Here is a 26,648-nt window from a genome sequence, read left to right on the forward strand (position 1 = left end):
AAGAGTTCAAACATATTTTGTTATTGTTATGTACATGAATATGTTAATATACCCTTAGACTGAATATTTTAGTTTTTAGAATAAAATTCTAACTGGACCACTTGATCCAAATTCATTATAAGAAAAAAGAGTATTTATATACATTTTATTGCCAAAAATTCTTTTATATCAATTTTTTTATCGTAAACTCCACATTTTATATGCACTCCCATTTTCTCTATTCAACTTTCCAGTTATTAGTTGGAACTTGCTGGCAAAAAATAAATAATTAGAATTGATAGTGATTCTCAATTTTTTTTTCATATTATGATATTTCCATCGTTGAATTCAAGAGAAGAGTCATGCATTTTTGTTTCTTTGAGAAAAACTTTATTATCTTATGTATCATACTCTCTCTTTTTTTTTTTCTAACACAAACAGTTGAGTGTAATGTTCAATAAAAAGTTAAAAAAATATATAAAATAATTATATAGAATAGGAGAATTGTCAACTTACCATAATCCTTAGTATAAATAAACATAAATAGGGTTGTAAATTGTAATCTATCTTTCAAATTGGGTTTATGATGATTCGTGCATCTAATTGTTTATGTGATCATATTCACGTTTTCAAACATAATCACACTTGTCCATTTCTGAAGAATCCACGATACTTTCAATGAATGTAGCACGCGGAAACACCCTAGAACCTAGGGTCAAGAATTTTAGTGTGAACATTCATAGGAGTAAAATATTGTTAACAATAAAAATAGTGAGAAAAAGAAAACACATTCAAGTTCAACAAAAAATATTTACATAATTGAGAAGTTAGTTGCGTTCGTTTACCTTATGATTATTTAATGACTCAAAATAAACATAGTACTAAACTAAGTAGAGTTTGCTTAACTTTCACACCTCATGTTTTGTTTTAAATAATACATTTATCCACAATTGAATAGTTTCCAGTCACATTTCTTCTCTTATGCAATATATAAAACGGTTAAACAAGCATGAATTGGTCTCAACTTAACTTAACTCTTGTATCACAATTTTCCCAAAATAAACTTTTGAAATTCAAAGCACGTACGTTTTCCAATGTTGTTGTGTTGTAGAAAAATGAATATGTTTTGATCATTTTACGGTGAGTGGTAATTGTAAAATAGAAGAAATATACTATTAGTAAAAATCTATCATTAATCTATTACTCAATTATTTGTGACATTCGCAATTAAAAAACATAAACATTAGGTACTCCCGCCACTGAATGCATCCAAAGTATTCAATTTTTAAATTGTCAAGTGATAGATAGATTCAAAGGCCTACCCGTAATTGTAATTATCTGAAACATTAAAATAAGAAGAAAAAAAAATAACAATGATATAAAAATAAGAAGGAAGGAGAAACATGCACGAGTGAAGTGAAGTGAAGTGATCACGGATCAGTGTCTTTCCGCGTCTTAAGCCCAAAAGAATAAAATTAATGATTTGACTAACTAATCTCCTAAACAAATTAGTCTTGAATAATTAGGTCAATAAAACGACCTTAAGTTTGTTTAATTATATTCTGAAAGCAATAAACTACGTAAACTATTATTGGTATTAGTCAATTATGTGAATAGAAGTGGTAGGCAGGGTTGGAACATGCCAAGTTTTGCCTAATGGACACTAATTAAACATAATTTAGGTGTAGAAGCTCGTTTCTCGAGTCATAATTTTGTATTTTAGAGCTTCATGAGACAGACAATAGATACTTCTATGGATCAGGTCAAAGACACAAAGAGACACACAAAAAAGTGGTTGCCAGTTTGCCATGAAAAGACGTAGAAGATTGAAACGTTTTTCTTTTCCACCATAGAATTTAAAAGAGCTCCATTATAAGCTACTCACTGTGCCTGTTTTCCATGTTCTTTTCCACCATGTCTTAGTTTAATTGACCAATTCACTGGTTTGGGTTTAAGCACAAAATGACAAAATGGTTAGTTATAAAGTTGAAGTCAATGTTGGACGGTATTATTTTTTCTATAGCCTCAGTACTTAACATTTCTCATTTGTGCTTTATATATAAAATACACCATTCACACACACTACTACATAATATATGATATCAACATGATTTTAGATAAAACTGATGGAAGTACTGTACTAAACAATTCATAATATATAATATATAAAAGTAGTGCAAATTACATCTTACACGTCAATTTTATAAGATTGAGTTACTCATAGTCCACTTCTTAATATTGTATCAAAAACAAAATTTTGAAAATATCCTAACGAAGTTTGTTGTTTGTTTAATTTATTGTTCCATCGTTATCGAACTGTTATCTAATTATTTGTCTACTCTCATATTTGAAACGTATATGTCTCTAAATGAGATGATGTGTTAAAAGTTTTACATCAACTAAAAACAAGATTAATTCATAGTATATAAGTGGGTGTAATTCTCATTTTACAAACAAGGTTTATAAGGTTGAGTTAGACTCAAAATACACATCTTAACAAAATACAAACAAAATATTGATATTTTCGAGGATCAATAACATAATACAAACATAATGTATTTTGAATTTTGTATAATTATTGACAAAATAAATTCGTTCATCAAATATTAGTGGTTATTATGACAATTTATAGGTTTGATTGAACAAAACATGTATGATCGTTGCTACAAAGGTAAACTTTTTATACTTTTGGCCGTTAATTTTTTGTAGATTCGTAACAAGTCAAGAACAAGTGTGAAACTTATCTGTTAATTGGCACTACGTATCATTTGCGAAGTGGGAAGTGGTTATATTTTTATTTTTTCATGTCTAAATTAAGGAGAGATTAGACAAAGGTGGAAACTGCTGTCGGGTGATAATGTTACAGTTATGAACTAATTTATATTATATTTTTAGAAAGCCCCGTGTTTTTAATGAGATTCCCTAAAAAATATTTGTTTGACACCACATGAACAGATAGGGAATCAAAGAGGGGGAAAATTTATATTTAATTTGATTGATAAACTGCACGCTCCTCTTACGGTAAAATATATTTCATTAGACAATACATAAAATTTGGGAAGAAAAAAACGAGGCATGTAAATAAAAAGGAAAAAAGGCTTGTTAATAGGAGGCATAAAGTGCCAAATCAAACTGTTCATGTAGTTTTAGAAAAGGAAAAAAGAAATATTCCTACAAAATTTTACAACTTAGCTTATTATTTTTAATATAGCATAAATATTCTTATGTCACACAAAAATGTTTTTTTTTTAACTCAAAACAAAGAAAAAAAGAGAAAAGAACACCATTATTCTCTTTTTCTATTTCTATATTTTTAGCCTATTTTAAATGAACAAAATATTCTACTTCTCCTGATTGTATTATCTGTTGTTTCAACATATCCAGAAAAAAAAAATAACAATTAATGTCAGTCCAGAGAGAATAGTATTCTATTTGTCCTAATTTCTAACGAAGTTTCTCTTATTCAAGATGAACCAGAGTGCATAGTACTAAAATTGAAAATGAGTACTAAGTTAACGAATAGAGCTATTTGGACGCAAAATTATTGTGATGGGGTTGAAAGAAGGAACTAGGCCTGTCTGTAACAACATAAAGGACCAACATGATCTTTTGATCGGGCTTTACTAGGTCTAATTAAGTTAAGGAGGGGTTCTTCCTACACCCCATTATTTTCTTCTTGCACCTCAAAATTTTGCATTGATTCCCATTTTGCCCCTCCTAATTATATATTTAAGTAAATGAATAAAACTATGTCTTCTTCCTTTTCCTTACCCTTCTTTCTACAAAATTCGAGCAACATTTTGTGCACCGGATTGTCCATTCCGGTTTAACTTACCAGATCCGAGAATCAATGCTTTGGAGATGCAGGAAAAAGCCCTTTATCTGCTACCTAGATGCAAGAAAAGGCCCGCAGATAAAATGACATACAAGCCCATTTTAACTTTAAAAAGAAAAGGGAATCTTTTTGTACTTCTGTCATATATTCTCATACCTACTGTAATCTTTTTTTCTAACCCGAACTACCCTTATTATGAAATGCACCCCCTTCATTTGTTATTGTGAAACCTCATTATTATTGTGAAAAATATATCTTTTTGTTATTAAGCGTTGGAAAGAGGTATAAAAATTGAGAGGTGTATACGAAAAAACATTGTTAGTCTAAATTGATCTTGATCTTATCTATAACAATATATAAAGGGGATTTTCCTTTTTTGTGTCCACTTTTTAAAATACCGATTTTACTCTTTAAATTTAATAATTTATTAAATTTTTAAAAATTGACCATTATTTTTATAAACTTTTTATAAAATTAGATGTTTCTGTTTGTTCTCTTCTTCTCTATTTATCAATGGTTATTCTTTTATCTGTTATAATATATTTTACTTTACTTTTAATAAATATAATTTTAATTTATATATTAACTTAATAACATTATAATATTATCACCTACTAATATAATATTATACATATTTAAAAAATTATATACACAGGCGGTACAAGCTAGTATACGCTAGTTATTAAGAAAGAGAATTAAAGGAGCAGGTTCAGGTTCTTACGTTTTACCCGAAATTACACTTTCTTTCACCTATTCATCTGCAAAACCTTTTAGATCTCTTCAAATACTTGTTTATGAAGAAGTGCGCTGAATACACTGTGGCTGACCGTTGCTCCTTTTTCATCCTTCTGTAACCCATCCATTAATGCTTTTTAGGCAGAAGCATTTTCTTGAATTTTGTTTCACCTTCTTTCAGAAAACACCAAAATATAAAACAAACGGTAAAAAGCTGTGTAGCAGGTGGCCCATTAAACCAAAAAAGTTGAGAGGACAACACTCAACACTGCCCCACATCTTTTAAATCACTCATCAAAACTGTATAATTAAACATTTTAACCTTTCAGTAAAATTGAAAAATCCTTCCATAAATGATAGCTACCCAAAATTCATAAATGCCTTATAACAATTAATTTTTTTAAAAATAAAATATTTTGCTAGAGAGAAATATTTCAAATTAAGGACTAAAATCTCTCACAAATATCAAACTACCTTACCATGTCAAGGTCATAGTATAAAACTCAAATCAATCTAACCTGACTCCAATAGAATATTTACGCTTATTATCAGTTTATAAGGAAAAATGGACATCTGAGTACAGAACTACCCAATATTTCAGTCCAAATTACTCCAAAACAATGCTGGCAAACCTCAATTTTGTTAATGTGCCAGAAGATTATCGTAGTTCAGGCTTGGATTTTTGAGGAAAAAAACATTTTAGATCACAAAAGGAAAGACATTTCAGACATACAGAGCGAGAAAAAAACATGTTAGATCAAAAAGGAAAAGACACTTCGGAGAAACAGAGCAAGGATGTTTCAATTCAGGAAGGTAATGAACAATGACTGGATTCAAAACGACAAATTGTGATCCTGTTTTGAAAACTAACCATTCAAGATGTTCAAATTCCATAGCCAAATTCCTAATCGTGATCTAAATGGTATGCAAGAAACAAAAATGTGTTGGTTCATCTGATAAAAATTATATTCTTACAGTTAAAATAACAAGAGACAATTCTAGTAGAAAAGTGGAGGAAAAATAGACATAATCAGAAAAGTAATTCAGAATAGAACTACAACTTAGTTACTACATATATCCATAAAACCATGGTAAAACAAACAACATGACAATTATGCTGGAAAGTATCTAAGTTAGTCCTTGTTCTATTTCCCAATATAGAAGCCGAGTAGGTCCATACATTATACATAAACAGATTGCAAGACATAAAATCCTCAACACTAACTGCAAAAAAAAGAAGGTCGCCAGCACCACTTTGATTTCACTTAGCTAAGAATAAACCGACAATGAAGGAAACCTGCAAAACAATACCACTTTTTAGCAATGAAGGGAACAAGACAAAAGAAAACAATGGCACCAACCAAGCTAAAACAGATTTGAGAAAACAAAGACATTATGGACAATGCATGTTTACTTGGGTCAGCATTGATCAACATGGCAGTGCCGCCAAAGTTGCATGTTCCACCATTTCTCTTGTGCTTCTGCCAGTAACTGTTGAAAGCATAGGAGGCGTGAGCAACCACAGTGTCAGGATAATAGCAGTTTCCCTGTGGCGTAATCTCCATGCAATCAGCACCACCCTCTCCACAAGCGTAGTCCATAGCCTGTTGCAGGGTATCTTCAGGAACACTAGGCTTAGCCACACACCACACCTTCTGAACAGGGAAAATTTGGGGATAAGGTGAGCCATTGTGTAGTGGATCACAGGGAGGGAGTGTGAAACCATGAGGTGAACTAGCTGGAACACTAAATGGTGGCTCCTCAGGGGAAAAAGCAGGAGAAAGTATTGGTGGGGGTGAAGAAACTACTTGTGCTAAAGGAGGAAAAGGTACATTGGAAGAAGCCATTGGTGGCTTGGCTATTTCTGGTGTTGGAGCTGGCCTTTCTGGTAAAGAGCCTATTGGGCTAAAATCAACAACTGAAAGCTTTCTACTTGCTGTGTTTTTCCTCCCTTTTGTAACAATGGCAATGACATTTATGTTGGTGAGGTAGAAAAATCCAAGCTTTTTCAAGGACTCAAAGTGAGAAGACACCAAGCTCAAACTTTTATCAGAGAAATGGGAGAAGCCATGATGTGGGATCACAGAGTATGTGGAGTTTACCTCTTGGAGAAACTGTAAGAGGGGTTTCACCATTTTCAAATCATTGGTAGAATAAACTTTGTTTAAGCAGTCCAGAGTAAAAGCAACAGAAACTTTTATGTCTTTCTCCAAACCCCACCTCTTGAGTGAGTGGTAGACATTTTTCAGGGAAGACAGAACCTCGGAGAGGTGGTTGTGTTGGTGGTGTTCGTGGCAGAAAGCAGTGGTTCCCACAACTACGGTGGTGATATTTGAGGCAGGGTAGTGTGCAAGAACGTTGTGTCTGAGCCATCTTTCAGCCAATAGAACACTGAAAGACACCTCTTTGAGGTCTTCACCACTCACTGAAACAGCCAAGGGAAGCTCATCGGCTTGTGATGAGGCTTGTAAAATGTCATCACTCGTCTCACATAGGTTGAGGAACTCAATGGATTCTTGACCAGTTACTGCAAATTTGAACCAACTATTAGATTGAGAGGAAAGAAAAAAAGAAGAAAAACCCACATTACAAAACATTCAAAGTTGAGAACTTTATGATAAGAGAATGGTGAGGTTTTTTTTACTCACCAGTAAGACCCAGAAAAGAAAGAAAGAAAATAGGAAATAGCCACCCCATTTTCTTCAGAGCTTTTGTTTGAAACACACTTTCTAAACAACCTCGAACTTGCTGGGAAGTTCTTGGCTCATGCACTTCTTATGTTGGAAATGTGACTTTTTAAAGAGTGCAGAAGGAACCCACCCAACTCAGATGTTTATGAGTTTCTCTTTCTCCACACTGCCTACATTTGCAGTTCCACATCGAAAGCTTGAACCATTTGGGGGGAAATAAAATAGAAGTTAATACTCGTCCTGTAATAGTACAAAGAAAATAAATAAATACACATAACTTTCTTATTTTTAACTAATTCTTACCAAGACAAATATGAAAAAATAATGAGTTTAACATAACTTTGTATTATAAGTATATAAGATTTAGGAATTAATGATCATGCAATAATGAGAATTAAAGAAGAAGTGACAAAGTGGATATATATATATATATATATATATATATATATATATATATATATATATATATATATATATTTTTACAATAAGAAATACACAAAGGTAATAAAATAGCGAAAGACTTCACTTAAAATATAATGTTAAAATAAGTTTTTACATCGTTTCCCGTAAACTATTACGCTAATAATATTCCAAGTATTTTTAAATAGCATTCACACTATATAAAAAAAATACTTACCTTTTAAATACTTTTAATGAAACAATATTAATATTTTTTATTAACTAACATTTTTGTTAAAATTTTAATATATAAAGATAAAATAAAATTTTAAAATATAAAGTTAAAGAAATTAATTGCTATATGTTAACAATGCCAACAAAATTACACCATTAAAATTATCATATAATTCAAAATTCAAAATTTTGCAATAATTTACTAAAATTAAATCACAATATATTTATTATTTTTTTATTAAAATTTTTGTATTAAATTTAATATTTTAGTATAAAATTTTATTTCATTAAAATTATTAAATGATAATATAAAAGTTATTTAATGTATTTTATGAACTAAATGTGTATTTTTAATATTAAATTTTTCAATTCCTTACATATTTGATAATATATCATATTTTAAAAAATACTTAAGTCTGAAAAATAACATTTTAAAACTACAAATTTTACTAAAATATATATTTAAAATATGTGATTTAAGTGGTTCAAACTAGTACTATTAAAGATTAATTAAGTTAAATTAAATATAATAAAAAAAGTAAATATTAATCTCAACTCCATTTGAGAAATGCTTTTGAATTTTCAAAGTTAGTAACCAATTCACTTAAATCGAACCTATGTACACCCCATCAACAGATGCAACCAAGAAAATCCACTGCAAGTAATCAATCCAATAGGAAATGTTTGTAATTTTAAAATTTATTGAACTCTAAAAATACTAACATTTGCACTATATCAAACTTATTTAATTGATTTCTGTATGGTGTTATACTGCAATCATAAAGAAATGGAGATTTTTAAATTGAAATTTGTTCATTGCAACGTGAATGGTTGTGATGAAATTCTAAAAGACAAAATCAATAAATCATTCTGAAATTTGTGTGTGTTGTACTAGAAATTTGACCTAGGAAAAAGAGCATAACACGTGGAAAAAAAGACTATGTGGAACTCGTGAATCGAAGGAAAAGAACCACACTGAACCAGCACAGAAAAGGAATCAAGACGTTACAAATGAGCCCACAACAGACCCAATGGCCCAATTCTCAGTACCGTGGAAGAGACGGTTAACGACAATAGTCTAATTTTGACGTTTCTTACCGTACAACTAGAGAATAAAAGTTCCGCCAAACAACCTAAACGAATCGTTTTTGTAACACAACATAGTAATAAACATATGTTTTGTCATGCCTATTCTATGAAGGTAAATTTTGGGATTGATTATTTATGTAATAAGCTTATAATTAAGTTTAAACTTATTTGCTATTTACCTGAAGAGACTAATTCAGTTAATTATTTCATAAATTGAGTTCATAAGCTTGTTTACATTGTGGATTTGTTTGTTTTCACGTTTGAAAAGTTATACTAAACAATTGGGTTGAAAGGAAGCAACTGGACCAATTAAAAAACACTGCAACATTGGACATAGCTAGGCCCAGGAGACATCATTTAAAATTAGTACACTGTTGACATCAATAGCCAATGACTACTAATAAGTAGTTGATATCACTTGTGTTGTGCTATATGATTTTGTTAAACAAAATATCAGGTTCTAGAATACCTTCTCTTTAAATGATTAACTATTTTTCTGTAAAAATTATTTCTATTTAATGTTGAAAAGTACTTCCTGTTTCTAAAATGATTATTATAAATAAATTATTAATTAGTAGTTCATATGTCAAATTTAATTAGAAGATAGGAATGAGAATACCCCATCCTTTTCGATCATATATTTCGTATTGAAATATCCCATTTGTTTGTGTTTCAACTATTTATGAAGAAGATGTTGGTCCACTTATATTTGTTCCAAACTACTCTAACGCAAAAACATTCATTTTATAGAAATTACTTGCCTAAAATACACTCTTAGGTCTAGCAGTGAGAAATTAGATGCAAAGAAGAGTATAAAGAAAAAAATTATATATTTTTTTAGTTACACGTATTGAGAAACAAATTACGCGAGAAAAAGAAGAGAAAAATTATCAAAGTGATTATTAGTTCCATATTAGATAAAATATACTAAAAACATACACTTTAAATTATAGAAAAAAAAAACTGATATTTTATGATTATTATTAAAATTAATGTTTTATTAAATTTAAAGAAATATATATTCTTACAAAATAATTACAAATAAATAAATAAGGGTTAAATATGTTTTTGATCCTTTAAATTTTATTGAAAATTGAAATTAGTCTCTCTTCGAAATTGTGTACCAATTTAGTCACTTAACTTCATAAATGTGTGAATTTAATTATTTTAACTATATGTTGTTAAGTTTATAATGTTAAGTTTATTTCACGTGTTTCAAATGTATTTATGATAACATTTGAATCGCTTATATCATTTGACACAATTTTTCTTCAATGTTAGTTGAAATGTTATTACGAAAAATGTTCTAAACATTAAATAAAATTAACAAAATGTTATTAAAAGACTAAATTCATACATTTCTAAAGTTGAAGGATTAAATTAATATAAAATTTTGAAAGTGGATTAATTTCGATTTTTACTAAAAGTTAAATAACTAAAAACATATTTAACCTAATAAATAATTTTAAAAATAAAATAATTTATATTAACAAAGAAAATATATATAATTATAGATAGAGTAACTACAAGTGAAATACTTTAAAATTAGACGAATAGAAAATGGGTAATGTTTTAGAAGATTAAAATCCAATTTAAATATTTTGATAATAACTAAAAATGTATTTTATTCGAAAAATAATAATTTAAACTTACTGAAATATTAAAAAAAAAAGGAAAAACTTTTGTTTCAGCCCGGTACAAAACCGTGAATGATATGATCTGAAAACACTTTAATCGTGTCAACATGCATGTACACTTTGAGATGTTTATTTTATTTTTTTTATTTTTTTTCTGTTTTAAGCTAAGAAAGACGTTATTCACTCTCTCAGTGTGTGAAGATGGATTTTTCGGTGTGAGTTCAGAACACCATATTCCAGCTGGAACCCTCGAGTCCATGATGATAGGTCCACAAAAAAAAAAAACATATCTCTGACTTTTTCTACCATTTCTTTTTTCCACCTTTGGAATCTTAAGGTTGTGTTTGTTTATAAAATGGACTCATATACTTCCAAATCTAAATTGACCAGTCTTTTCTGGTTACATGTTGTGTCAATTTCAATTAAAATAAACAAAAATATTCACAAATATCCAAAATATTCATATTCACCACAATCTTGTACATATCTCATAAAACAAATAAAATTATAGATTTGTAAAATATATAATGTGATCAAGAGAAAAAAAAAACAATTGTTGAAGTTATATGATAAATAACATTAATAGGAACAATTTCATTAATTTGTAAAGTCATAAACCAGTTTTGTTGATTAAATTGAATGTTATTAATAATAGTATGTTTACCTTTAGGTTTGATGGAGCTCCTAATAATTTCACCTGGTAGTGAAGAAACATATAGAAAGAGTGGCGTGAATGGTTGTTCTTTAGGGAGCAAATATGCGTGCACTGCATCTTCATCTTAACACACAGATATCTATCACTATTAAAGGAGGAGTGCTACGTATTTAATTATATGTCTTTTTCTGTTTGTTTAAATAAATTATTTTTTATTTTTTTATTGAAAATAATTATTAAGATGATAACAGTTTATTCTGTGTTTTATTTTAAAGAGTCATCATTCTTTATTTTAAAAAATAAAAAATTTAAGGAAAAGTCCATCTCCTTTATTTATGAGAAAATATCTAAATTTGATACTATTTTGTGCAATTTTTTCAAAATATTTTTTATCTTTTTATTTTATTATTTGAAAAAATCCAATTAAAATTAAAATAATTATGATATTGTCTCACTTTTTCTTATAAATGATATATATATATATATATATATATATATACATAAGAGAATAGTTATTACAAAGTATAAATTAAATTTTAAATTTTAAATTTAATAAAAATGACATCATTCATTAAGTTGTGTAGGCAATGAAAACATGTAGAAAGACTCAACTCAAATTCTCAACTTACTAATGATTTCTTCAACAGAAATTCTTTTTTGCAATACACAAAATGAAACAAATTCATAAATTTGTATTTTATTGTAGTTTTTTTTATCGGTTATTGACCTTTCACATTAAATTAAATCTAATATAGTTAAACATAAATTGGCTTTTATACCAAACATCGTATATATGTCAAAAACTTTTCACGCAAATTTATGTGTTTTGCATTGATATTGAACCTAAAATAAACAAAATATATTAAAAAAAACACGTAATAATTCATGATTATGTTAGTGAATAAAATGAAACTTCTTAATTAGCCAATAACTTGTCAATAGAATTATTTTATATATATATATATATATATATATATATATATATATATATATATATATATATATATTATTTTTTCGATATGCGATAATAACACATTTTTCAAATTCAAACTATTTTAGTTTTATTATATATTAAGCAATATAAATTATAATCGAAGAATTTTTTCTTCTAGACGATGACAATCATAATTCTTAGATGCTAATGAAATGTATAATCAATGTTAAATTTTGAATAAAACTTTAAATCAAACCTTCAGAATTTTTTTCTTTCACTCTACACTTAAAAATAATGTGCATTACAGTATACATAACTACTGTAATGTCAAATAAATGGAAAGAGTCAATTTCAACTTTTATTACCAGTCAATTTCACCTTAAAGCACTTAGTTATTGAATTGTTTGATAATTTTTTCTTTTAATTCATTTAATTTATAAATTTCCAAGTAGTTATGAGCTAATTTTGTCATATCATTGATAAAGCTCGCAAAAAAAAAAAAAAAATCATTCCATACTATAAATGACACTAATAATTTATTTAAATGAAAAAGCAACATACAATCCGTCTGTTATGTAACTATTGATAATTTAAATTGAAAGATAATAATATTTTAAAAGTTATAAACTTAGCATAGTTTAAGTCGGGCATTGTTTATTTAGTATACATTGTGTTGTGCTACTTCCAAATGTATTACCATAATTTTGTAAAGAAAAAAAAAATCCTTTTTAAGCTAACTTTTTAAAATTGTTTGGTTTTGGGATGATTCATCAATGGTATTTAGTCATTTTAATTAAAGACATCATCACAATCAAAATAACTCTGGTTATAAAAAAAAACACAAAAGAAAACATCATTATTATTTTCTTAGTTTTTAAAAACCAGACAAAACGTGTTTATTAATTAATTGACTTAACAAATCTTAGTTTAGCTTAGGTGAAGTTTCAGGGAGCCATTTTTATGTAGAACACCGGAAATAGGTCCTACTGCCACTAAAACAATAGTTTATCCCATGTTTTCCATAATTAAGTTACTTGGACCGAAAAAGAGAATGAGAAAGGGTTGGTGTGTTTGAAAAAAGAAAAAAAAAATGCTTACAAAACATATTTTCTATTAATGGCTTATTCTTTTTGTTGTGATTTAGGTAGGGGAAACATAAAGGGGAATATATCTAGAACCATTCAGTAAGGAAACAAAAACATTAAATACTATGTAACATATAGACGATGGGTTGGTTTTATTCCACATGATCTAAGAATATATTCAATTAGATGTAAAGATGGGTAAAAAGTGTGAGTATTTGATCAATCGCCTTCTCAACACAGAATAATATTCCTAATTATGGTTAACGGTACATTAATAATAGAAAATGATTTTTTATCACTTAAATTTTAACACTCAAAAGAATGTAGTGGAGCTTTATAACTCTTAACCTACTACAAAATTTAAGAAGAGGGTCAGGTTTTTGTTTGAAAACGAAGTGAGAAATTGCATAGTGGCGAAGAAAGGCATAACTTTAATGATGGTGTTGATTGTGAAGAAAAGGAATTAGTAAGAGGGTGTGATTGCGTAGTGGAGGAGTCCAAATAGAAACAAAAGTGAAAAGGGTGAAAAGAAAAGGTATAAAGCATTGGGCTGGGGCGTGTGCATGTTCCCCACACACCACAAACAGGGTCGACGAATCAACGAAAGAAAGCACAAAGTGGAAGAAGAGCTTGTCAAAGATGACCCCACACTTACATTGCATCTTTCACCTGGGATTAAGTACTGTTACAAAAGATCCTCTCACACACACATAATACACCAACAGGGTTTACAGTAAGAGAAATGATAGGTTGACATCCACATTTGACCACTTTTTTTATCACTTTTATAGATTACAAATTAATTTATCTTGAATTACAAATTAATTTTAAGGTGGTAAAAAAAGTGATCAAATATAATTGTCAACCTATCATTTTTCTTACAATAAATATGTTTACCGTTTTCCTAATCACTTACCTCCTCCATTCCGTCGGCAGGATCCGACAAGAATAGTCTCCTTCTTTTTATGCTTTTCTTCCTGTACTGTCTCCTACCAGTTTTAAGTCTTTTAATGTGTCGCAAAACTCTTTCTCAAACCATAATCATTTTAGGCTATTTAATTACTTGTGTAAATAAAAAATTGTTTTCAGTGATTGAAATATCACATTTCTCAGATTTTATTCAGTTTAATTAACATTAATGAACGTTTAGAAGGGATAAAATTTATTGTAATGAGTTTAGGGATTTTTTACCAAAAAAAAGAAAAATCTTTATATACAGGATTCATCACTTACTCATTACTCATAAAGACCGATATCTATAATTCTTTACCCATGCCCTACTGATTTGAATTGTTTATCAAAACAAACAACATTATTGAAATTTTCACGTCAAAGATAAATAAATTCATAATATATATTTAATATGAAAATTTTATTTTATAAGTTAATTATGTAGGATTGAATCAAGTTTAAAATTCACTTCTTAACATAATATTTGAGTTGTAAATTAGACTCTATCATGAATTTGATATTGGTTGAATTTATTTTTCCATTCATAAAATTATTTTTAAACTTTCAATTAAGTCCCATACTGTATCTAAATTTATTAGCATATTTATCTCAAAATATGTATCAATTTCACAATTAAAAATTTTAAAAACCCGGAAAGTAAAATACAAACAAAGAAAGACGCATTTTAGATAACAAAGGAACATTAAAGTGTTCCCACTATATTTTTATCTATGTTAGTGGTGCATACGAATGAACACGACAAAGTGGAGATTTAATGATTTTTTAAAACCTTATTATATATATACATAAGGGATTCCTCTTTCTGTATCCACTTTTCAAAATACCAATTTTACTCTTTAATCTATAATTATATATAAAGAGGATTTCCTCTTTTGTGTCCACATTTCATAATTTAAACTTTACCCTTTATAATTTAATTATTTATTAAATTTTTAAAAATTAGGTTAATTTTACCAGTTTTTATAAAACTATTTACTTATTTTTCTCCTACTATTCATCAACAGTTATTTTTCTCATATTTTCTCCATACATTTCACTTTAATTTTTATAAATATACTTTTATTTTGTTCATTATAACATTACAATATCATCAATTATAAATATAATTCCAAAAAATGCGTACACACAGGCGCGATAGCGCTTGTGTTTACCCTAGTATATATAAAGGGGATTCCCCTTTTTGTGTCCACTTTTCAAAATACCAATTTTACCCTTTAAATCTATAACTATATATAAAGGGGATTCCCTCTTTTGTGTCCACATTTCATAATTTCAACTTTATCCTTTACAATTTAATTATTTATTAAATTTTTAAAATTTAACGATTACTTTACAAGTCTTTATAAAACTACTTACTTATCTCCTTCTTCTTTTTTCTCATACTATTCATCAACAATTATTTTTCTCATATTTCCTCCATACATTTTACTTTAATTTATATAAATATACTTTTATTTTGTTTATTAACATAATAACATTACAATATCATTAATTATTAGTATAATTCAAAAAATACGTACACATGCGCGATAGCGCCTGTGTTTACACTAGTATATATAAAGGGGATTCCCTTTTTGTGTCCACTTTTCAAAATACCGATTTTACCCTTTAAATATATATAAAGGGATTCCTCTTTTTGTGTTCACTTTTCAAAATATCGATTTTACCCTTTAAATATAACAATTTATTAAATTTTTAAAAATTGACCGTTATTATTACAAATTTTTTATAAAATCATATGTCTCTGCTTCTTCTCTTCTACTTTATTTATAAAATTTTTAATAAATATAATTTTAATATATATATTAACTTAATAACATTATAATATTATCACCTATTAATATAATATCACGCATATTTAAAAAATATATACACACAGGCGCGATAGCGCCAGTATACATATATATATATATATAGAGAGAGAGAGATTAATTAATTTTATTTTATTTTCGAATCAACGTGTAAGATGAAACGAAATGTTATTATTTATTGTACTTATAAAATATCATATTTTGATGATAAAATTAAAAGTTAAAAAAATCCTATTTTATATTTATATGTTGTATATGTAAAATGTAACTCGTAAATTTGTATAACATATATATTTAATTATATAGTTGTGAAACTAATTCATTAGCAATTACAGGGGCTTATAAAACTTATATCAAGTATTTTACGTAGTGAAAATAGTAAGTTATATGTAACTATAATACTTTAAAGTCTACTTGTATGCTCCTGTGGCATTCAAAGAGTATTTTATGACTTGCATTTGTGCATGTGAGATTTCAAATGACAGAGACAGAAAGTTAACATCAACCATATAAAAAATAAGAATAAAAGTTAAAGGAAAACTTATGATAATTTTGTTAATAATTCACTTGGATTCTGAGACTTAATCGAAGATTTAGAAAACAATAGTCTAAGTATAATAAATGGCTGAATTTAGAAACCAAAATGATAATAAGTAATTGACTTTAAAGACAAATTAAAAAGGAAGATGATCTCAACTCAACATAAAGTAAAATTATTTATTTTCATCTTGAATTGTCACATGACTACTATGAGTAATATCTATAATTATATATAAAGATGATTTCCTTTTTTATGTTCACATTTCATAATTTTAACTTTATCTTTTATAATATAATTATTTGTTAAACTTTTAAAAATTAACGGTTATTTTTACAAATTTTTATAAAACTATTTACTTATTTCCTTCTTCTCTTTTCTTCTATTCATCGATCATTATTTTCTCATATTTTCTCCATACATTTCACTTTATTTTTGATAAATATAATTTTATTTTATTAACTTAATAACATTACAATATCATCTATTACTAATATAATATCACACATATTAAAAAAATGCGTAAACACAGATACGATATATGTGTTTATGTGTTTACACCGGTAAATATTAATGTCCATTATTACAAACAGACATATATACTAGCGGCTCCGTGCGTACATATATTATCTTTTATTTTATACGATTAGTAAACAAAAATAAAATTATTATTATTATATATTGTATTGAAATTATGTGGAGATAAAAAATTTAATTATATAATGTCAAATATTTTAGACATCTACAACTTAATCCCATATATAATCATTTATTTTCTATCTTTTAAATTTATGGGTATTTTATTTCTGCTATTTGTGTTCTTGCTTTATCTTTTCCTTCATATTTTTTTATATTTATATTAGTACTCTTTATATATGATTTTTTATTATACCTATTAAGTGTAAAATACTCTATATATAAACAATATCAAATGAAAAGTATATATTTTTATTTTTTATAATGTTTCTTAAAATAAACCGACAATAATTCTCACTCTTTAAAAATAATATTCATAATTTATCTTCATGAAAATTATAATAATTATCGAGAGCAAAATACACGTGCTTATAAATTAAGGATATCAATAAACAAACCCTCCATTTGATAGTTTTCACAAACCAACACGACCCAAGACAAGATGGACGCACCTCAAATATGGAGTGCAATAGAATCCAATGGCTATGTCTTCTCATTATTTTGGTTGTCCACTTTTTGGTGTGTGGCCACATTTTCTCCACAAGATCCTTGTTTGTTAATATTTTTTGAATTATTTTACTATTTATTTCTCCTAACCGGTGTATTCAACAAACAATGGTAAAAAATTAATAGATAAAATGATGTTATTCAAAATCAACCATAAGTGTACAGAAAATTATGATAATGATAATTCATACAATTAACTAATTTTTAACTTATATTTAATTAATAAAATTTTCATTCAGTTGGACAAAGAAAGTAAAAGGAAAGCCATACAAAAAGAATATAACACCAACAAGCGCGAATTTGTGCCTTTCCCTCATTACTTGCAAAAAAAAAAAAAAAAGGGAAGTTAACTTAAAGTATCCACAATATGTTTATCTATTATTTTCATATATAATGCGAAAATGAAGAACGTAGAACATTGCCACGTTTCATTCCCACTAATAGTATAATGCTACAATCTTTCCTCTGTATTCATTGACTTCGTTTACTACACTGTAATTCATAATTTAGTAAAATTTAGAAACAACAACATTGCATTTGAGAATGACATAAATTGAAAAAGAAAGATTAAAGTAAAAAACATAGAAAAAAGAGAGAATAAAATAAAATAAAAACGGCTCCTGCTGACGGAAGCTTTGTAGCATCCAGATCTTATTACATTACAGCCGAAAGAAGTTTCCTCTCTTTCTCTCTCTCTTTTACACAGTTTCCTCTCTCTCTTATTTCGAGGTGAGGAATTTGCGGGAAAGAAACGAAACCCAGACATGAATTGGGTGAAAGAAAAGATAACAAGGCAACCCCACGATAATTCGCCATGAAAGCTCCTCACTTGAGCTTCTTCTACTTCCTCACACTGTTCCTCTTCCTATCCATCCCAGTCAACACTGCAAAAAGGGTCAATAGTAGTACCAGCGCTAATGAATCTGGCACAAGAAGAATTCTGCACCAGCCATTATTCCCGGCGAGTTCGGCACCACCACCACCACTTCCGGTGGAGACTCCGCCCTCTCCGGAAGGCGGAAACATCCCCTTCTTCCACGAGTACCCGGCGGGTCCCCCACCGGATCAGAGCCAAGCAGCCCCGTCGGGTTCCAACACTTCAATTGCAAACCCAACTGCGACACAACCCACAAAGGGAACAAAGAAAGTAGCAATCGCGATCTCAGTGGGGATTGTGACCCTTGGAATGCTCTCAGCGTTGGCCTTCTTTTTGTACAAACACAGAGCCAAACACCCGGTGGAGTCTCAAAAACTCGTCGCTGGGAGTGGGAATAACAATAACAATAGCAATATCTCAAACAGAAACGAGGTTGATTCAACTGCGCCACCGTCGAGTTTCCTCTACATTGGGACAGTGGAACCCACGCGAGCCTCTACCAACGACTCGCGAGACAACAGAGATGTTAATAAGGCCAACAGATCGCCGTATCACAAGCTCAAGCGATCCGATCGCTACCGTCCAAGTCCTGAGTTGCAGCCAATGCCGCCGCTCAGTAAGCCTCCCGACGGAAACTACCCGCCGGCGGTCTCCTCCTCATCTGAGTCCGATGAGGAAAGCCGCGGCACGGCGTTTCACTCGCCGCAGAACTCGTCGGTTGATGGATACTATACGCCGGCTTCGCGGCAGAGCTCTCTTGTCAACGGTAGTCCTGCGAAGCGTGACACGAATTCCACGCCCACACCCGTTGTTCCGTTTTCCAAGAGAACTTCGCCCAAGTCACGCCTTTCGGCACCCTCGCCGGAGATACGCCACGTCATCATTCCGTCTATAAAGCAGCCCCCTCCACCGTCGCCGCCGCCACCTAAGCATTCCAGAAAGCCGAAATTTTCGGCGCCTCCCCCACCTCCGAATTTGAAGCATCTTCAGTCAACAACCGACACTGTTTCGCATGTGTCAAAGAGTTTAATCAATCCTCCACCACCACCTCCACCTCCGCCTCCTCCACCGCCGCCGCGAAAATCAGTGTCTCCGGCTGTTAGTGCTTCCTCTAATTCTGCATCTGTAAAGAGGCAGTCTTGGTCACCAATTGAAGGTAGTGTGACGAAAGGTTCAGAAGAGGTTGAACAGAGTGTGAGCTCTTCCGAGAGGCTTGAACCCAATGACAGGGATGGAACCAAACCAAAATTAAAGGCTCTGCATTGGGATAAAGTGCGTGCGACCTCAGACCGTGCTACAGTGTGGGACCAGATAAAATCAAGCTCGTTTCAGTGAGTTAAATTAGTTAACTAACTCTTGAGATAGTATTCGGTATTAGTATAACTGTAAGCTAATGTTCCTTTGTTTCTATGATATGGCGTTTTTCTTTAAATAGGTTAAATGAAGACATGATGGAATCGTTGTTTGGATGCAAAGCCACCAATTCTGCCCCGAAAGAGCCTCCCAAAAAATCAGTTCTTCCTTCGGTTGATCATGAGAACAGGGTGTTAGACCCGAAGAAGTCACAGAACATAGCTATACTGCTCAGGGCTTTGAATGTGACCAGAGAGGAGGTGTCTGAAGCTCTTTTAGATGGTAACTTGCTTTTCTCATTCTTCCTAATTAGGGGATCTAATTAGACATGATACTTGAGCATAGATTTCTAATTTGGGTAAATTATATTAAAAGGGTGATTAGTTCATCTTACTTTTAGACATTTTTGGGGCCCTAAGCTACAGTGTTGACTATTGAGTTCATGTGCAGTATTCCCTTGATTAGGTTGTTAATATCACCTACCAAAAGAACGCTTCTAAGATATGTTAATATATTCGATTCTGTGTATTGTGTGGGGAAACATGGAGTGAGGGGCATAAAGTTCCACCACTGTTTATGCCAGCGATGTAGAGGGAATAAATCATACAAGAAACAGAGTGTATAGTACAAGTACTTCAACTTGAAGTCACCATCATAGCATCTGAAATTAAGTATGAGAATGTCTGAGCAGCATTATGCCATGTGCATTATTATGTTGAACTATGAAATTAGGTATTCAGTAACTGTGATCTTAAGAGTGCGATCAAGATACAATCCAACTCATAAATTATGATAATCTTGGTCATAAAACATCCTTTAGAAGTATAAAACAATAATTGAACATCCACTAAGGTGGGATCACACCCCACTTCATCCTCCAGTCCAAACTGAGAAAGATCTTTTCTTCACAAACTATTCTTTTATTTCTATTGGAATTACTGTCATTAAACTCAATACTGACATGGTCACTGTAGTCAATCAGCTTATCACTGTTACAATTCCAAAACTTCCTAGCTGTGCAATTTCACACATGGCACAACCAGACCAGCACACCGTGCTTGCTTCCAGTGCTCTAATCCAAAAGATGGATTATTGTTCTTTCTGAGTGTACCACATTTCTTTTTAATCACCATTCTTGCTTCTAGTGCTCCAATCCAAAAGAGGGATTATTGTTCCTTTTGGGTGTACAACATTTCTTCTTTAATCTTTGCCTTTGTGTCAGTGTTTATCTTTTTCTTTAGAAGTACTGATTGATATCTAATTCCTTGATATAAACTGGGGACAAGCCAGTAAGCGGTAACTCTCGGTTCTATGTTCCTTATAATCCACTGCCTGTCAGCAGTTTTTCCTAGAAACGGTTTAAAGTATATTGCTGTCAAAGATTTAAATGTCATGCAGGTTTACTGTCTATTCATTCTTATTCTTAACAGAGGATCTACCTTACTTTTGTACATCCACCTCAAATAGAACTACTAATTGTAACGTGTTCCATAAAAAGCCTGCCATTATATTTTAGACTCAAATTTAAAGTAAAGTTATTCTTAGTTCTTAATTGTGTTTATCTTCTGTGGAGGTTGATAAAAAGTACCGAAGTAAAGAAAAAGACGGACGTAAGGCTTTTTATCCTTGTAAAAGCAGCCATATGATAGAGTAATTACTAGCATGAAAACTCGTGAAGACAAGACTGAGGACTTTCCTGTAACGATAGGTTTACACCATAATATTAAATCCTTGTTTAATATATAGTCTTGGATGTGTTTACAGCGATGTATAAAAGGTTTTATTCAAGTGCATGCATTTTAAGGTCTTGATCGAGTAATCAAGAAAAAAAAATTCTAAACTTGAATTTTGGAGACAGATTGAAATCAAAGCTTTTTTGCTTAAGGAGAAGAAAATGAAAAATGTGTAATACCACAAGTTTCTAAGTTTAATTTTATGGGGATCAATATTACATAATGATAGAGTAATATATGAATATGGTTACAAGTTGAGTGATTAAAATGGAGAAAGACATCAGGAGTTATTTTTTATTCTAAAGTACATATTCATAAGTTGTCATACTACTATATGATCTGACCGTACCTATGGTGGTAGTAAATGTTAGGCTGTAAAGATGCAAGAGAAAAAAAAATGGGATTAGCATAATTGAGTATATCAAGATGGATGTATGACTACACATGAGAAGAAAGAATACATAATTATTGTATATCGAAGAGATATTGGGGTAATACCTATCTAGAAACTATTGATAGAAATTAGAAAATATGGTGATTCGGATACAGGCAAAGAAGGCCATTGTATGCATCTGTGTAAGTAAATTTTGCACGGGATATAGTCATTTGAAAAGGAGTAGAAGGATACTGAAAGAAATTTTCCTTGACATGCCTATTGTTTGTTTTTAAAAGCAATTCCTTATCTACATCCTGTATTTTCACTTGAGAACAGCAAAGGATGTATTTTCACTTTGCTAATTTGCGGTATATTTTTGGATGAAACAGGGAATCCTGAAGGTTTGGGCACTGAGCTATTGGAAACACTAGTAAAGATGGCTCCGACTAAAGAGGAAGAGATAAAGCTTAAAAACTACGATGGTGATCTCTCAAAACTGGGATCTGCAGAAAGGTTTCTTAAAGCAGTGCTTGATATCCCTTTTGCCTTTAAAAGAGTTGAAGCTATGCTATATAGAGCCAACTTTGATTCAGAAATTAACTACCTTAGAAAGTCTTTTCAAACCATGGAGGTCTAGTTTCAACCCCTTATTATATCTTTGTTCTTTTGCACAAATTCCTTGTTATCTTTGATTTCTTGATCTCTTACAGGAAACTGACAATTCAGTTGTTAATATCTTTCAGGCTGCAAGTGATGAATTAAAGAACAGCCGCTTATTCCTCAAACTCCTTGAAGCTGTTCTAAGGACGGGAAACAGAATGAATGTTGGCACTAATCGAGGGGATGCTAAAGCTTTCAAACTGGAGACACTCTTGAAACTAGTAGATGTAAAGGGAACAGATGGAAAAACCACATTGCTCCACTTTGTGGTCCAAGAGATCATTAGATCTGAAGGTGCAGGAGCTGAATCTGCAAACGAGAATGTGAAAATGGATTCCAAATTTAATGAGGATGAGTTTAAGAAGCAAGGATTGCAAGTTGTGGCAGGACTTAGTAGAGATCTTAGTAATGTAAAAAAGGCAGCTGGAATGGATTCAGATGTCTTGAGCAGCTATCTTTCAAAGCTTGAAACAGGGCTTGATAAAGTGCGATTGGTTTTGCAATATGAAAAGCCAGATGTGCATGGCAATTTCTTTAACTCTACGAAGCTATTTCTAAAATATGCTGAAGATGAAATTGTAAAGATTAAAGCGGATGAGAGAAAAGCTTTGTACCTTGTAAAAGAAGTCACGGAATACTTTCATGGTAATGCAGCAAAGGAAGAAGCCCACCCTCTCAGAATTTTCATGATTGTAAGAGACTTTCTGTGTATTTTGGATCTAGTGTGCAAAGAAGTGGAGAAAATGCATGATAAAATTGTTGGTGGTTCTGGCAGATCTTTCCGAATACCGCCAAGTGCATCATTACCCGTTCTCAATAGGTACAACCATCCAAAGCATGATAGAAGCTCGGACGAGGAAAGTTCATCCCCCTAGTGTGTGAATACGAAAGAAACCACAGTCTTTCAGAATAACAGGCAAAGTAAAGGAATGCTTTTCGATAGCCACCTTCCCAGGATTGGATTCATTGGGGCCATTTCAATTGTAATGGTGGTGAAAAGACAACCCTCCGTGAGACTGAACATCAAACACTCAAAACTCCAAAATGCATGGTGGTGATGGGGTTAAGAAACTGAACTCGCTGGTTTCCCAGTATACAGAAATGGGATGCAAAGGTTCGTGGCATCCTCATCCTACTTCGTATGAAGCATAAATAAAATTTTAAATGGGAAGTGCAGTGAATGCGTCATTTTGTTTCTTCTCCAATACATATTCTACAGTCAAAATAGATTTTATTAGGTCAGAGCTCCACACAATTGTCATATTGTAGAACGTTTCGATTGCACTTAAGAGGCTCCTATATGTATTTTTTAAATCAATTATAAATAATAAATATCAATTTTGCAGCAACTCTTTGTGTGTGCCCAACATTTAAGATTTACAGCAGCACTTGCACTAGATTCTGTAACTAGTCTTCAATACATTCAATGTTTGAAGCAGCAGCCCTAGAACCGTGGGATAAGAAAATAAATGTTGCAGTGGGTGATAAACTCCAATCTCTTACGCACTCTTGTTTCACTATGGAAAAACCAATCAATTAGTGAGCTTCGAAAGTGAACATTACCAGTAAGCAAATTTCATCGTCAAAACGTTCCACTGGCTTGTTTACTGAGCCAAATTCCTCTCTTCTGAACATCATATATACATAACTTTTATGTTTCTAGTGGGTTATTATATTTTTTCCACTGAAGAAGACTTGCAAGGAGGAAACGAGATCAAAAAAAGAATCTAATAATTCAATTTGGCGATAGTTTTCTATCAACAGTTAATCATAAAATCAATTTCTATAAAATTCTAGCAATTTGTAAACTAAAATGTAAGGAAACATTGTGATAACAGTACGTTGACTAGATTTAAACCACTCTTTCATTGTTATAATGGTCACCATCATCAATAAATTCTTGTAATTTAAATACAATCAGACACTGATATCTGTACCTTTCTTGGGTGAATCATTATGGGAGTAACTTGATCCACAGTGAACCTGCTAAAATAGCTTCCATCTTGAACCATTGTAGATCATACCTGAAAGACACGCGTGAGAGACAGGATCCTTGAACAAAATACATGTACAATGTACGCCAATAATATATCATATTGAAGTTAAAAAGTAACAACAAATTTTCTATCTAATACCAGCAGAAATATGATCTTAAATATTTTGACGGAGAAATTCAAATGTAAACGGTAGGTAACTGACTAAGACGCCATTTAATCGCATGAATAACACGGGTAACGGCGCAACTATCAAAGTCCAGATAAAAAAGAGTAAAGCGACGTAACAAAACCTTGTGTGCTCTGAATCCACCACTCAATGGTCCTGAGAATTTCTTTAAATTGAAAATTGTGTTACATAATTGGAAGAACATATACCAAAAATATCTAATTATCTACCACTAAAATATTGTTGGCATGAACTGGTCAAAATGAGTCTATTAGAACATTAGAACAAATTAGTTGACGTGTCAGAACGCTTAATTATTAGTTGCACTCTTAATGAAGTATGTGGCATCCTCTTTTCTCTTTTTTCTCTTTTGTAAAACAAAATCAACACTTTCATTTTGCTCATTTTGCTCTTTACTATCGTCGCCGGCGACAATATTTCAGGGAACTGACTCACGTTCTACCTATTTTTTATTATGAATTGAAAGGTGATGCTGGAAAGTGTAACGGAGAGAGAGAATTGGAACGTTTTTTTGCAGAAAAAGATGGATGGTAACCGTTTGATGAGTGGAGAAGGACAAGGGAATTTTGATGAGAAGTAATTCTGGGATTAACACTTTTATGGGAGTGCAAGAAGAACAAGTGGGGTGTAGAAAGAAATTTCTCATCCTTTTTTTCTAATGAAATGACTTTTTTTCTTTCTCCGGCCCAAACCAATAACCACACAAAAATACAAGCATTTCGACAATTTTTTTTAGCCTCTCGTATTTTCTTTCTGCCATTCTATACGTGCAAAGTTCATTTGTTCACCATAGACAACATTTTGAATTTTGAAAATGGCTTCCTGCACCCCTATTTTTTCTACCCACACCTCTGTAAGGGTGAGCAAATGGCAATTTTACCCTTCCTTCTCCTTCCTTTGTGTCCAAATCTAAATCCAGCCAGCACCCCCTTGATATCGTGCACACTTCCACGACGTTAGTTAGCATCGCCTATAACAACAAAGGTCTTTTTTCTGAATTATATATATATATTTTTATAACGTTACTTTTATTTTAAACTCTTAAATAATAGTATTATGGATCTTTATTTTTATATAATATTTAATTTTGTTTATTATATTTAGTGTGTGACTTTGATTTTTTGACAAAAACTTAATGTTTTGTAGATTGTTTTCGGTGATGGAGGAGCACATGCAACGGTAGTTGCATTAGGTAAAATTGCTGATGCATCTCAAGAGACAAGTACTCCACCTTAGTTTATCAACTTACTTTATCAATTTGAGCTTAGTATCATTTAATATACCAATGCGCACCACTCATGTAAGTTTCGGATTGTTCAATCAGTAAGTATGATGGATTTTACAATGCGTAATAAAATTTGTATTAATAAAAAATAATATAAATTATATTTTGAATTATACAATTTACAGATAAATTTTATTTTGGATTATCTTTTAAATTTATATTATACATCGTATAATTTAAAATATAAATTTACATCATGGGCTGTATAGTCCAAAATATTTATAATCTTACAATCTTAAATTATATTTACCTTAAAAGTATAATTGGAAATTTAAAATTTAAAATATATGAGAGTGCAAAAGAAGTTATGGGATTGCAAAATGAAATTCCCTTTAATTATATAATCTCTAAATTTATTATAGAGTATTTCATCTAAAATTCATA

The 26,648-nt window shown here is 30.6% G+C and overlaps 2 protein-coding genes across 2 annotated transcripts; one reads left to right on the plus strand and one right to left on the minus strand.

Annotated features, from left to right (window-relative positions):
• Positions 1-5,570: 5,570 nt before the first annotated feature.
• On the minus strand, positions 5,571-7,453 carry LOC114171878 (glucan endo-1,3-beta-glucosidase 13). Its single transcript, XM_028056661.1, has 3 exons — positions 7,198-7,453; positions 5,964-7,076; positions 5,571-5,846 (listed from the first exon to the last, which is right to left on the minus strand). Exons 1-3 carry the CDS (start codon positions 7,244-7,246, stop codon positions 5,815-5,817), a joined length of 1,194 nt encoding a protein of 397 aa, XP_027912462.1. The 5' UTR covers positions 7,247-7,453; the 3' UTR covers positions 5,571-5,814.
• Positions 7,454-18,435: 10,982 nt separating this feature from the next.
• Positions 18,436-24,144, plus strand: LOC114173473 (formin-like protein 6). The gene is made up of 4 exons (XM_028057907.1): positions 18,436-20,004; positions 20,109-20,308; positions 22,525-22,766; positions 22,879-24,144. Exons 1-4 carry the CDS (start codon positions 18,611-18,613, stop codon positions 23,668-23,670), a joined length of 2,628 nt encoding a protein of 875 aa, XP_027913708.1. The 5' UTR covers positions 18,436-18,610; the 3' UTR covers positions 23,671-24,144.
• Positions 24,145-26,648: the final 2,504 nt, after the last annotated feature.

Source organism: Vigna unguiculata, chromosome 2 (assembly GCF_004118075.2).
Source record: "Vigna unguiculata cultivar IT97K-499-35 chromosome 2, ASM411807v1, whole genome shotgun sequence".
NCBI lineage: Eukaryota > Viridiplantae > Streptophyta > Magnoliopsida > Fabales > Fabaceae > Vigna > Vigna unguiculata.

What these genes read in the sequence shown, in the direction of transcription:
- LOC114171878 (XM_028056661.1), bottom strand. Translation starts at nt 7,246, where the DNA reads ATGGGGTGGCTATTTCCTATTTTCTTTCTTTCTTTTCTGGGTCTTACT. An exon ending in TTCTTTTCTGGGTCTTACTG is followed by an intron (nt 7,077 to 7,197) that starts GTGAGTAAAAAA and finishes TCAAATTTGCAG; the next exon opens with TAACTGGTCAAGAATCCATT. An exon ending in GTTGATCAATGCTGACCCAA is followed by an intron (nt 5,847 to 5,963) that starts GTAAACATGCAT and finishes ATTGTTTTGCAG; the next exon opens with GTTTCCTTCATTGTCGGTTT.
- LOC114173473 (XM_028057907.1), top strand. Translation starts at nt 18,611, where the DNA reads ATGAAAGCTCCTCACTTGAGCTTCTTCTACTTCCTCACACTGTTCCTC. An exon ending in ATAAAATCAAGCTCGTTTCA is followed by an intron (nt 20,005 to 20,108) that starts GTGAGTTAAATT and finishes TTCTTTAAATAG; the next exon opens with GTTAAATGAAGACATGATGG. An exon ending in AGTCTTTTCAAACCATGGAG is followed by an intron (nt 22,767 to 22,878) that starts GTCTAGTTTCAA and finishes AATATCTTTCAG; the next exon opens with GCTGCAAGTGATGAATTAAA.